The following is a 15195-nucleotide window of genomic DNA, read 5'->3' as shown; positions in this document are numbered from 1 at the left end:
AGTTTGTTGAAATTAAACATATTAATCATTTCAATCAGTTAATACACCGTAATTCGAATATTAAAGATATTAAGTTCGGAGTCCCTCAAGGCTCTATTCTGGGTCCATTACTTTTTCTATGCTATCTTAAGGGTTTACCTAGCATCACACCTTTTGATAATATCACAATGTATGCAGATGATATAAATTTGCTGATATCACGTAAAACTCTTGATGAAATCGAAGTTTCCGCTTTTAACCAGATTTCAACCTTAGAACAGGCTCTTAACGAAAAATGCTTGCTACTGAATCCTAATAAAACTAAGTTCATCACTTTTACAGCTTGCTCTAGAATTAGACCTGCACCTGAGTTGACAATATTTCTTAATGATCATGTGTTGGAAGAGGTGGATAATTCTAGATTCTTGGGCCTAATAATTGACAAAAACTTAAATTGGAATAATCATGTTTTATCAATTTCTAAAAAGTTAGCTTCTGGTTTATTTGCATTAAGGAAGGTTTCTAAATTTAGCACTTTGGTTACAATGAAAACCCTTTATCATGCCCTTGTACAGTCTCATATCGCTTTTGGTATTGTTTTATATGGTAATACCTCAAATGAAAATTTAGATGAACTTCTTATCCTTCAAAAACAAGCAATAAGAATAATTTTAAAGCTAAATTGGGATGATTCTGTTAAACACCTATTTACTGAATTGGAATTTTTGACTGTATATAGTCTATACATTTTTGAACTTATTTTGTTTATAAAAAAGAATTCTCATAGAATAGAAACGTTAGGACAAAACCATAGTTATAATACTAGAAACAATAGAGTATTTGCTTATACAAGCCACAATCTTAAATTATATGAAAAGAAACCTTCCTATGCAGGTATTAGATTCTATAATGCTCTTCCGGTGGATTTAAAATCCACAGAAGATTTTAATGTTTTTAAGAAAAAACTGAAAAATGTAATGCTATCCAAACCGTTGTACTCTCTAGATGAGTTTTTTTTATTAATGTAATGATATAAACTCATCTCTAGGTCTATTTCATGTATATTGCAGTGAAATCATTAACATCTAATATTTTTGTATAATGTAGTAAGTTAGAAAAATGTTTAAATTGACGCTATTCTATGTACACATGTATGAAAAATGAATAAAGTTATTTTGAATCTTGAATCTTGAATCTTGATTGAGTATAATTTTTTAGTTTCCCCCAAAATCCTCCATTTTGGGTTTGCGAACCAAGTAGTAAATAGACTCAAAAAGTACTTCATAACATGCCTTCTGAGAATTTCAATTGACTACAGTACCATTTTTTACTGGGTTGAGATAGAAATAAACCCCTAGTTTGCGTTGTTGGTTTTCTTTTATTAGGACCTTCATTCGATGGGTCTTACTGTTTGAAAATTTTGAGTTTCCACCGAAATCCCCCATTTTGGGGATGTACACGAAATGGCGGTTTATGCCCAAAAAGTACTTCATAACATGCCATAAATGTGTGCAGAGTTTAGTTTTTATAGTATGGGCCCATGGTGGAAGGAAAAAACACCTTTTTCCTTCCACCATGGTATGGGCCATTAAAAGTCTCCAGACTTTTATACTATACTTGTATACTATACCTTGTATACTATACTATATCTCTGTAATACTTCAGCATACCGTAAATATTAAGAACAGAATCCTCTCAATCCTTATATTTTACCTTGTATGTATTTTCCTTCCACCATGATCATACATAGGAATAATTTTTCACAATTTTCACTTTATACACCTTTGTGATAGGGGAAAAAATTATACATATTTACAAGGCTTTGGTCGGGCTAGGACTTTTCGAGAAACCGTAAACCTATCTTTCCACGACGTGAAATACCTGTGACTGTGGGGATTTCACTTTATTTGAGATGGCTGTTGCTAAACCAGAAGAAATAGAGGTAATTATTATAGTAGTAGTGAGAAATGAACATACACATTTTTATTCTTTAAGGGTGTACCAATTTATTCACCAATAATACAATTTATGTCTATAAAATCACTAATACTAAAAGTGCTAGGCCTATTGTGGAATTGGGACCATGACATATGTCTTCTGCTTTACTTGATAATAGTTTTCTCTCATAAAAATGAAACTATTCTAGTTTAATCCATAGACGAATAAATGGTCTTACTTCCTCTTAGCCTATAACTTGACCACAATTTTTGTCTTGATTTTTGGTCCAGAGACTAGGCCTAGGTCAGGGGCCTCAAAACTTTTCCTTGAGAGCCACATTGTAAATTTTTGGAGGAAAGGCGAGCCAGTCATATTTTAGTACAGAAAGTTTAGTCCCTCCTCCTAAATACTTAAAAAGTCACCTAAGTTACTGTAATTGCAATTGGTAAGTTAAGTTTGTTAGTTCTGATACCTAATTAAGTTAGGCTAAGTATATGATTGGCTGCACTGTTTGTGTCCCACATTTACTAAATCAATTATTTTATTCAATTGTAAATATTCAATCCATATTCCTCCTGTATAAAGTAGTATCTTTAAACGCATTTAAATTACGGTAGGCTTCACTTACATTTGTTGGCACAAACAACCGAATGAAAATATCGAAATCAGAAACTTTTTATTGCCGTAATTTGCAAGGTACATGCATATGACAAAGTCGACAACAAATGAGGTTCAAGTTCAACCAAGAAAATAAAACTAGATACCGGTAAAACATAAATAGTCAAAACATTTGTCTGGGCAGTCATAATAGATCAAAAAATAAAAATGTAGCTATGCAAGCATCGAGCTTATCAGAAACAAGACGGTAAAAGGTCAACAATTGTTCATACAGATCATATGGTCATATGGTCAATACTCAACATGCAAATAAATAAGAGAATTACAGGCATTGAGTAATTGTTGGCATGTCAAAATAACATGCTACTAAAATCTTCCTGAAAATAACTCTCTAGGCTATAAAAGGGCCTTTGTGCAAGCCACTCATGCAAAACATGCTTAAACCTACTCATGCTAACATTACGTGCTGTGCTAGGAAGTTTATTAAACATTGATAGGTATTCCTACATTACTAAACCACTTTTTTGATTTGGATAGTCTCACAAAAGGTAAATCTAGCAGATTACTGTTTCTGGTCACATGCAAGTGCACCGAGCTTCTACACGTGTAACTCTCTAGTTTTGTTTTAACTCGTACCAAGCAGACAAATATATACATATTTACAATAGTCAGTATTTGTTCAGACTGAAACAGAGGCCTGCAATGTGCATCCAAGGGCGCACCACTTACAATCCTCCACTTACAAGATCGATATATCGATTAAGTTATTCGATATATCGTTTGGTCAGTTAGGTAAGGTTAACCTAAATTAATAATTTTTTGACATAACTCTCGCGATTGTTGAGGCATTTGTCATAGCGTGGTACAAGTTTGAGTGTTCTCCTTGTAGAATGTTGCCACTGTGTAGTTAACCATGAGGTAACACGTTCTTTCAGCTCGAACCCGCTGACTGCCAAGAAAAGACTTCAGATTGCAAAATAAATGAAAATCGCTTGGAGCGAGGTTAGGGCTGTACGAAGGATGGTCAAAAACGTCCCAGCCAAAGCCCTGAAGAGGTGTCCTCGTAACATTTGCTGTGTTTGGTCGAGCATTGTCATGAATGAGAACCACTCCTTTTGTGAGCATTCCTCGGCACTTATTCTTCAATTGCGCGGGGCGGTATCCTAAGTGTCTCGCAGTAAAAATATTTATTGATTGTTTGGCCTCGTGCGCGGCAAAAAATGAATAAGCAACATACCTTTTCTGTCCCAGAAAACTGTGCACATGACCTTTTGAGGTCAAGATTTGCTTTGGTTTGATTTTTGCCCAGGACGTATTGTGCCTCCATTCCATTGATTGATGCTTGGTTTCAGGGATATCATAACCAATCAAATTTTCGTCTCCCGTGACTATCTGCAATACAAATGTATTGCCATTCTAGTCATAACGAGTCAAGAAATCAAGTGAACTGCTCATTTGGCGGTATAGTCCTGTTCTGAAAGGGTTTTATGCACCCAAGGTCCGCAAAGTTTACGAAAGTCTTTAAAGTTTTTCAGTAACGATCTCATAAATTGCAATCGTGGAAGAGCATTTATTGTTAACTTAGGCTACGACGGTTTTCTTTAATCTTTTCATTGATTGCACTAATCAGTTCATCGTTTACCACAGATAGACGTCCACTTTGTTCCTCATCATGCAGTGTATCTCGCCCTTCTTTGAACTGTCGAACCCATCTTCTCACCATTGAATCGGAACTCATTAAATTTTCCCCATAAACTTCACAGACTCGGTGAATGTCAATTACTTTTAACGTATTTTGCATTAAGAAAACGAATCACCGATCAAATTTTTTCACAAACGCTGTGATGGGATTTTTAATTAACACAGCCATTACGAACAAGCGCTATGAAGTGTACAACAACAATAGCGAGTTCAAAATGGTGTCATTTCCTTCCGGTTGACACAGAGTAATGTGACTGTGCATGCGCTAAACTGCGATCGCAGCGCTACCACAGATAGTAGAGGATACGGAACTTACTTTCCGAACGTAGGCCTACCTTGTAATAAATTTTGGTCATTAAATTTAAGTTAAAACCCAAATCTCAAATGTAAACATCACTCACTATAGACATACCAAGAACAAAACAACCTGCGCAGAAACGAAAAGATCACGTGGTTCGCGCCGGTAGGTGTGGCGTACCATTCAAACCTGCGCGGCTCGAAACGGCCCTGGGTTCTTTTGTTTCTGGTATTACTATAACAACCATGTGGGAGCTTTTAGTTTAGCAATATTCACTCACACTTGAAGCTAAATGGCACAAAAAATGGCTGATACAGATGTGATCATTAATATTGCCGACTACTAAAATAATAACCCATTTATAATCGCCTTAATGTTTATTTTTGTATAGGCCTACCTAGGTAATAAACAATGTTTATTAATTTGTTTTTTGGATGGATATAACTCATCTGTCTTTTACAAAGAAATTTCTTGGGACGAAGAAGCTATATCCGTTTTCCGCCCTTATTGTAAACGGGGATTGTCAGATATATCTGCCTATAGTCCAGGAAGGATTAATATACAGTATAATGTAAATCAGTACTGTCGTTCTGTTGCAGTTTTGTTTGTTTTGAGTAGCTGTTTGCTCCCCACAAACCTGTCCTCCCTTTAAGTGTTAGTCGCACACCAAACCACCGTTCATGCTTTTAAATGAACCTTAAAATTGTAGTCTTTGATTTTGTTTTCGGACACAAATTATTCATTCTGACAAAAACTGGTTGCATTTTCGGATTCAGCTGAAAGTAGACATAAAAAAATTGTGAAAGTTGGCTATATGAAAACTTAGGGTTGACACCTACAGGGTATGCCGTCAATAGTGATGCACTCGACCTCAGTCTTAGGTATTTTCAGACAAGTGGCGTGAAACTCGCGGCTTCAGTCATTGCAGCACATCTTCAACTGTTAGGATGTTATCGATTTTATCTAAAAACCATAGCTTAAATGCTTGATATCTTAACGTCAAAAGATAGGCCTAACTGAGAAATCAAATAAGTGAAATCTAAAAACTTGCAAACCATTAGGCGACTCCCTACTGTTCTCCCTGGTGCTGACTCTTGACTGATTGAAGTAGAGATTGATTCCAGCACAATAGGCTTGGACCACTTTCCCTCAAAGAGTTTAAATACTTTCTCGTGCAATTTTTTCTGTAAAAACCCACCGGAGTAGAAAAAAAAACAGTGAATCATGTTCAAATTATCTCCATTTGCCTAGGCATTTGTTAGGCTTTTAACGTTGCAATTATATCATTTGCAATTTTTTTAAAAAGATTATCCCCAACACAGGGAGGAATCAGTCAACCTCTTACTCAAACTTAAGTGCATCGTTGCAATAACAAAATGTTCTTTTAACAAGTTACCTGAGGTAGGTTGTATCGTTGTATTCTAGAATCAAGGTGTCAGCTAGGCATAGGATTAGGATCAGGTTCAATGATCTAGGGCCTATGCAACTAACCTTACGCCATTAACTTGTTAGGTTGGACTAGGTATTCTTATTAAAATTCACTAAAATTTCAACCAAAACTTAGTTTTGGTTAAGTATTTGTCTTTGCACAATTTTTTACTTTTTGTAGTAAGTTAGTAGGCTAATGCTTTTTTATAGCCAAATTCAGCCCAACAATGGTATTATTTTCTTATTATTAAGACACACATCATATCACATTAGCTACCTACAAAAATAGTTGTCAACCTTGTGTATTTTGACCTCATTGACCTGGGATACATTCGTCCTATATTTCTCTAATAATAAGCTTTTGTTTTACAGAGCCAGACTGCTGACAAAGCTGAAGCACTAGAAGACATTTCACCAGAACTTCTATACAAACATCCATTAAATCATGTGTGGACCCTATGGTACTTTGAAAACGACAAAAAAAAGTCCTGGGAAGAAAGTCAACGTGAAATTATTAGTTTTGACACAGTTGAAGACTTTTGGAGGTATTAAAAAGTTATATTAACAAATTACAAAGGGCTACAGTTTTATTAACTTCAATGTTTTATGCCTGTATCATTTTCAATACAAAAGCTTTAAAATTAACCTTTGCTATTTACTGTGGTTCTACTGAAGATGGTAGCCTGTAATTTAAACTTGGAACTCGCTTTACACGAAATTGTAAATCCTGTTAGTACTGAGAACAAAATCATCGTCATCAATATCATTATCAATTGAGATGTGAACGCCACCAATGAGCAGGGACAGCTGGGTCTAGTTTCGAAACCATTAAAATGCTTTTCACTTTTCTCAGGGTCGCATGGGTGACCTATTGATTACTAGGCGAGCACTGGTATGTAACATCTGGTATTCGTCAGTAACAAAGCTACACAGATCATGACACTCCAGTCACTCATATTTGGGTTAAAATTTGCACCTAGGTACCTCCCCATCTAAATCGATAATTAATTAATAAGACCAACTGTTTCACTAGTACAACCAGTAACCAGTTACTGTTTCAACCAGTAACCTTCCAAAAAATGTTATGCCTTCCCACTACTGTAACCCACCAGCCGCCACTTTTGTGATATTCTGTGTTAATCTGCTCTGCTTTGTGCTTAGTATTTTATTTTCTATAAGTATTCTTAACAATCTATCTATTGTTACAGTTTGTACAACCACATAAGACTAGCCAGTGAGCTGAGGCAAGGCACAGACTACTCGTTATTTAAGAAAGGGATTCGTCCAATGTGGGAAGACCCTAGAAATGTCAGAGGTGGTCGTTGGTTGATCAACCTGGAGCGTAAACAGAGAGACATTGAATTAGATAACTTCTGGTTAGAAATTGTAAGTTTGACATAATTTTATATTTGTTTACTAATGAGTTAATTACAGATTCATATTGATTCTACAATTCTATTGATTTTCTTCCGGTAACTAGCATCAAATATCTGTTATCCTAATATGTTGTAAATTTAATATTGGTATCACGTACGCTCGGTTGATGATTATTTTACAGTTGGTAGTTTTACTATACTACTCAGTTTCGAAAACTGGAGTGAAGTGAGTGTTCGTTTTCAGTTTCGATAACTGGAGTGGAGTGATTGATTACATTATCTTTGAGTTGACTGTTTTAAGTCATCGGAAATTATGACTGCTATTCGTTTTAAAATAACGCCTCTGTACCTAATACTTTGCAATTGCTCGAATTCGAGCAACAGGTGCACTAGTTAGCTTCTAATTGATTAGCTTTTATGAGAAAATAAAATTATGGCTGTGCAGGTCTAGTTATGTAATGAAGCTGATTTGAAATATATATAGCCTAATTACAATAATTTTGGTAATAAATTGTATCACAATAATATTGTATTAATCACACACATTACCAATATAGGAATAATAATCAGCTTACTGTTGAAATTCAACTTGGTGTATTTTTTTTATAAGAAAGTTCTATTTCCAAGAGTAAATGTGCTGTAGGCCTACCGCATTATGGAAAATGCAGCTTGTTTTCTACAGCTCACTGAGTTGGTTCAGTTATGATACCAACACAATAACGTTGCATATTTTCACTATTATTTGGGCATTTTCTATAAGAAAACTGTGGAATTAAGCATTGATGTATGCAGTTAAGTTTTTCTTTCATGTAATAACTCATATTATTTAATCCGACCTTTTAGGTTATCGAACTTTTAAACCATTTTGGTGAGGGTCAGGTACAGTATGAAGCATAAAGTGAAATTCCAAACACATTATATGGTTTGTTTCAGCTGCTGTGTATGATAGGAGAAGCATTTGACGAGTGGGGTGACGAGATATGTGGTGCTGTTGTCAACATTCGAGGCAAGGCAGACAAGATCGCTCTGTGGACTGCTGATGCTTCAAAAGCCAAGTCCGAAGCAGTAATAGCCATCGGGTAAATATTTGGGGTTTTTACTTAGTCTAGCATCTCTCAGACTTCAGTGAGAAAGGGGCGGTTTTGATTCCCGGGATATCCACAAAACATTACATTGGTTTGGACCACTTTCCCTTAAAAGCTTAATTCTATTCTTTCAAAATGCCAATATTCCAACACTTCTGTGCTACCCGTAATTGAGCATTTCATATTTTATTAACTATGATATTTTATGGGGAAAATAAAAATAGCAATCACCTTTTACAGCATTGGGGGTCTGTACAATTTTTTTAGTGTTGAAATTACCATAACATACTAAATTTAAATCAAAATCGTTCAAGCTGTTTTCCTAAAAATTAAATTCTTCTTTAATTTTATGTATTTTTACTAAAAAATTGCCATTAAAAATCAAAATTTGAAAAAAACACCTGGAGATATAATGGATTACCCACATACCTACTAAATTTCATAAAAATATGGACCACAGGGTAGTCTGTAGTGTGTACACATCCACACACATACACATCACTTCGAAAATCTCTTTTTCGTGTTCAAGCAAGACAACACTAAATAAACAAGCTATAATTCTCCTCTGGCATGACGTCATCATAGGCGACGGCAATGACGTAACGTTTGCCGTTTGTGATCAGCTGCTTGTTTTAATCTTTTCTTGGAAAACAAAAATTTAACTAAAAAAATATCATTACGTAATTGACGTTGGCTATGATGACATCATGCCAGATGAGCATTACGGCCTGTTTATTTAGTGTTGCCTTGGTTCAAAGGGGCTCAAAATGGATATTACCACAGAAAACTCAAACTTTAAAATCTTGACAAAAACAATACTTTGTCCAAAAATGTTGGGTAATGCTTCTTTTAATTTTTTAATTTGCCCATTCACGTTGGATTCAAAGGCATGTACATAGAACCTGTCAAGGAAAAACAGGTCTTTGTTAGACTTGGTCGTCTGTCAACCCTTAAGTCTAACCCAAATTAATTTGCCAAAACATAACAATAACTTGTCTCTTTTGAATTTCAGAAAGAAACTTAAGGACCGATTGAAAATTGGACCCAAGATGCAGATCGGCTATCAGATTCACAAGGACACAATGGAAAAATCTGGCTCCGTCGCAAGAAATACGTACACCGTTTAACGTTATGATATCAAGCTAGTTTGTTTTATTTAAAGACTCAACACTCCCTTTGTTTTATTTTCTGTTGTCTTTTACGTCAAAGTTTTTTATACCTCGGATAGTGTTATTGTGTAGTAAAGTTCTAACAGTGATGTTAAGTTCTCCACTTAAAAAGTAGAGATCAGCGTGCAGTGACCAGAATAAGCTGCTGAGGTATAGAAATGTGCTTATCGTTCAGAAGTTTTATTTTTTTTACTTTACTATTTTTGCAATCTTAAATGTTCTTTAAATTGCTACTTTGTCACTAGGAAAATCTTAGTACTGTTTCTACAATACAAGTTATACTATATACTGGATGTACCAGTTAAAGAAAGACTGAAACTTAAATACAATTGATTCATGTACCAAGAAAATATACTAGTGACTAGAGTAATATTCGAGGGAAGTCGTCATTTTGAAAATTTAAACTGAAAGAACTTGTATGAATTGTGCTGTTAAGATTTATTAGTCATTTGATTCAAATGTTATACTAGTTTTTGTTTAACAGTGTGATTTTTCTTTTTTAAGCTTTAATTAGGAATCTTGAAAATCGTCCTCAGATTATTGTAAATAATGAAATGATAAATTAAAATAATCTTCCAGCGGTTCTAATAAAGGTTTTCTGCAAGACTTATACTAGTTTACTTTATCCTCTATAAGTTTAGTTTATATTATAAGCAATCAACATAATACTATTTACAGGGTATCCAGCATGATTGATGATTGCTCATAATCACAGCCACATTGGTGATCACATCTTGTAATTATAGCAACATCCATAACTATCTCCTGTGATCATGTCAACACCTCTGATTATTTCCCGCGATGATTTCTTGCCATGTTGGAAACATCAACTATCATATCGGTCCCACAAATGCAGCGATGTGATAATTACGACCATGGCAAAGCCCAGCAGCTTCGTTGTAAGCGTCTCATACAATCAATGATTTACATACATTTTCGTCTTTGAATTTTTCCAACCAACCTTTATGAAACTAGTAAGTTGTTAGTGGCATAGCCAGGTTTGGAGCACCCTGAAGCGGAAATTGCTTATCCACCCCCTCTCCCAAACATCACCACACTCATATTATATATAATATAGTATATTTATATCCTTCCGGTTTTGCCATGGATAAAACATACTCTCTTAGTAGATTTCACCCTTATGAAACAGCTGAAGCCAATTTTATTGTTAGTTCTGTCCGGTGCACTCTTAGAGGTTGTGTTTTGTTTATAATTTGTTTCTTGTTATTTTAGTAGTTTACAACCTTGTTTAACCGAATAAAACAATCTTATCATAAACAATAACTCGTCCCCTAGCTGCAATCAACTCGTCGCAAAAACTTTGTCGACACTAGCGACTAGTTTCACAGGATATGAACTAGACACAAAAAACGAGCTTCAAATTTTAAAATGAGATGAGAAGTCTACTTAACTAGTTGTTTTAGTGGTTTTGCGGACGTTTTGTTGTTAAGCACTTATAACGAGCGCAAAAAACCCATCAGTGGCAACAGGACCGCCCTACAGAATCAAGCACTTATAACAACACAACTATGTCAATTTTCAATTAAAAATAAATTAGGTATATAATAGTATAACTAGGCCTAGTAGTTAATATATTTCGGCACTCTATGGTGCCATCTTCAGACTGACTCTAAAGATACGGCATTATGATTGAGTGCCAAATATATTATTACTAGCTGTACCCGTGGGCTTTGCCCCGTTTAACTTCATAAGTGAGCTCGTTCGCATGGCTCAATCACGTCCTGGTTGAAGTTCGTTTGCTACGCTCACTCACCTTTAGGTTGGAGCTTGTTTGCTGCGCTCACTAACCTTCAGGTTAGCTCGTTCGCTACGCTAACTCGCCTCCAGGTTGAAGTTCGTTCGCTACGCTCAACTCACCTTTTGGTTGCAAAATAGTGCTGCACCCTGTTGCTAATCCTTGTAACTTTAATGCTATTGAACATCATAGAACAGAACCAACTTGTTTAATTGAAACAGCTGTTAAGATTCATTAATTCCATTTAAATATGAGTACTCATAAGGTTAACATGGGAAACTCCAGAGCCACTGGGGCGGAGCCCGAGAGTCTGATAGAACTAAATTATACTATATAGTGGTATAGTGGAATAGTGGTATGATATGCAGTGTGTTAAAAAAGTCCTGGAACAGCTTAATATTTTGTTAACCAACATAGATACAGCAATACTTATTTGTATCTAGATATTAATCATGAAAACCAACCTTTAAAGCAATTATCAATATCCTTCTCTTCCAGGGGGACGGCCTACAAGGAGTTGGAAGAAAATCTTTAATGTAAGCATAGGTTGTGATATGCACTTCAAATAAAAGGTCTTTACTAGTAAAAAAATGGAGCCCTGAGTACTTGAAACCACAAGACATTTTGGTGGTGTTACATTATTAATCTTAATCTTTGTCTTTGTATGGTTTGTATGGATATCGTCATCTTCCTTAAAATCATACCTCTTCTCTTATTTCTATTCCGTGTGGGTTTCGGCACCATGTCATTAGATTAATTATTAAATAATTGTACTGAACTCAAGAAAGGTTGTGTATTTCTAATTTAACAAAAACTCAACCAAAATATAAAACAATAACACAAAACATATGTAGTACTACACTGTCAGTAACGAGTGAAAGACTAACAATGATAACAACGGTAAGGGATAAATGCGTCACGACTGGATGGATTCAGTGTCTAGGCTTTCTAGATAATGATAATGATAATTTATTTGCACATAACATACAAATTTGTGAAAATCACATGTACAGGTGCTTCGTCTTGATCTCTTAAAAATTGATTCTCAGTCCTTAATTATTCTAAAACATAAATTGGTTCCTAAGATGTTGATCACAGTCTTAAATTTAGTGCTACAATACAACATGAACATATTCAAACATAACAAGGTATGAAGAAGTGATTACCTGACCCCTTAAGGCCTGATGTGGTTCAGATGAACCTAAATTACTTGCCAAAACAACAACAAAGAATTACTACATGCAGGTACAAGTATCTATATATTAATTTGAAACTGTTTTTCCTTGTCATAGCTGAATTGAGAGAACGGCTGGGCGTAGAAACTCAGTAGAGGTGTCTAAAGAAAGGTCTTGGTCTGTAGATGAGCCATCGAAAGAGAAACATGGTACAGTCCACCACTCTTGGTAATTCAAACTCTTGATAATTCAAAACTTTCGATAATTCAAAATGAAGGCTCAGTCCCTAGAGAATCTCTCAGTATTTCAAATTTTTACCATGCATTTAGATACACTCGGTATTTCAAAGTCCAAATAGAGGGCAGGTAAATTTGTAACACGCAGTAATTCGAAGTTTTGTCGGAAAAACACTCTATAATTCGAAGTAACTCAGTAATTCGAAGTTTCGTCGGTTAACACTCTATAATTCGAAGTTTCGTCGAAAAAACTCTCTATAAATCAAAGTCATGCAGTAATTCGAAGTTTAGTCGGCAAAACACTCTATAATTCGAAGTGATCTCTTCCTGTTATAACAGGAAACTATACTGTACAGTACATCGTTCCCATGGTAGGCTAGTGTTGGACGTTTTGATGTTTGTTTAGTTAGAGCAGTAGTCTGAGTTAGTTCGCTGACTTGTTTTTCTAAGTTGGCAATCCGATCTCTAGATTGCACGACATCTCCTTGAGCACAAACGTAGTTGTCGACAGCTGATAGTGTAGCTATTGGCGAAATATATAGCGCTAAATAACAGATTTCTTTGCAACTACAGTAACTGAAAAATAAGCCGTTGATTGTTTAAAAGTGTACTAAAATACGGTATGATGTTTGATTGTAACGTGCTGTACCTTTGTATGTATTAAACAAATGAACTCTCAGTAATTCGAATGGTTTATTTTTCTCCCGATAAATCAAACTCTTGATAATTCAAAACTCTTGATAATTCAAATTTATATGCTTGGCCCACCAATTTCGAATTATCAAGAGTCTACTGTAATTTGAATTATTGAATTTGTCAAAATGAAGTAAAGTATTTGCAATGGATTTTTCTGATTTTAAAATTGATTTTCCTCTGCATCGTATAATTTTTTACAATATAATGTTCTATTACCAAATCAATGGAAAATCCTAATATCACAGTATCTTTTAAAATGATTTTTTATGGAGTTAACTTATATCTACTGTATGGGTTGGTTTCTGCCTTTTTACCACTTCTTGGAGATTGTACGTAGGTGATATTCTTTGGCATATTGCATCTGTAGACGAAACTTGGGTTGGTGTGATTATTACGGATTACTATGGAAAAGAGCGAGAAATCCTGGACAATTTGATATAGGCTAAAAATAAAACTGAACTGAACACTGTGCTACATTTCTTGAACAATCATTGAAATAACCGATTTGCAAACAATGGAAACATAGAAAAAGTCATAGAACACAACCAAGTAAAAGAAATAGAAATAATGTTTTTTTACCCTAAAAAAAACAAGATCAGCTTTTTGAAAAAAGATAAGATATTTACAAAAGATTGTTGTGTAGATCGTGAGTATTTCCATAATCTTTGAGTCGCCTGTAATGCTTCGCAATTGCTCGAATTCGAGCAACAGGTACACTAGTAATTCAGTAATCCGGAGGCTAAACAACTCTTTGAAATATAAGTTGCGAAATTTTGGCACTTGCCTAAAGTTGTAAAAACATTCTACACTTATAATTCAAAGATTTTAGCAAAAATTATACCCAGTAATTATTGTTTTTGAACACTAAAAAGTATTAATTATTTCCTAAAATATAAATAAAAGGATTCTAACATAGATAAAACTGAGTGATGTTTTTGTATTGTTTATTTACATTAAAATACATTAATACAATTATTTACAGAGGAACAACAGTCTTGTTTTCCAGTCTTGCATACATGGCTTGGTACAAATGAAGAAATATTAGTGACAACTTTACCTTTCCTGGACAAGTAAGTGATATATTTGTTTAAGGCCCAGGATAAATGGATGAGTCGACTAGGCACTTAAGCAACGCTACACGTCAATGGGAGACGTTCGGTTCAACTCTTGTGGGGTTCGCGACTAGATGTCATCCCAAGTGATATGGTCCCTTTGGTGATATGTTGCGGATTGAGAACGGAAAGCGGATATTTTTGTCAATTCTGCGAAATGACTTTGGTATTTGTACAAGAACCATCTGGTTTGTGCTACTATGATGCCCCTTTTTCAAGCTTTAAGGAGTTGCTTTATCATTGTACATGACATACCCCATACATTATAATTTACATGAAATATTTTTATGTGAACACCTCTCTAGGGCAAAAGTCTTGCTCAAATTTACCATAGGTCTACAATATTTTAAAAGATAATCCCTTTCTTAAATTATAAAGACAGCAGCAGATACATTTGCCATGTTTCTTAATATTTCGGTGGGAGATACTTTAGCCCAATTTTCTTATTGTTGTACAAACAAAATATAAACAGTCATAAGTAATTTTTTTTAGTAGCATTGTCTAAAAATAGTAAGAAAATCAAATATTTTGTCTTCGTATCACACATTTTTGCCTGTCTTAAGCCACATGACCCATCTGTGCTGATGGGCTAAGGTCATCTATCCACAAATAGTCTATTCTTAATTAC

General features: G+C 34.8%; 1 protein-coding gene across 1 annotated transcript; it reads left to right on the top strand.

Annotated features, from left to right (window-relative positions):
- Nucleotides 1-1804: 1804 nt before the first annotated feature.
- On the top strand, nucleotides 1805-10198 carry LOC128985884 (eukaryotic translation initiation factor 4E-1A-like). The gene is made up of 5 exons (XM_054405848.1): nucleotides 1805-1921; nucleotides 6335-6507; nucleotides 7171-7348; nucleotides 8272-8417; nucleotides 9436-10198. The coding sequence occupies exons 1-5, from the start codon at nucleotides 1892-1894 to the stop codon at nucleotides 9548-9550; spliced, it is 642 nt and encodes a 213-aa protein (XP_054261823.1). The 5' UTR covers nucleotides 1805-1891; the 3' UTR covers nucleotides 9551-10198.
- The last annotated feature ends 4997 nt before the right edge of the window (nucleotides 10199-15195 follow it).

Source organism: Macrosteles quadrilineatus, unplaced genomic scaffold, assembly GCF_028750875.1.
Source record: "Macrosteles quadrilineatus isolate MER2022 unplaced genomic scaffold, UCM_ALF_1.0 Scaffold_2__2_contigs__length_208266976, whole genome shotgun sequence".
In the NCBI taxonomy this organism is placed as follows: Eukaryota; Metazoa; Arthropoda; class Insecta; order Hemiptera; family Cicadellidae; genus Macrosteles; species Macrosteles quadrilineatus.
This window is presented reverse-complemented; position numbering and strand designations above follow the sequence as displayed.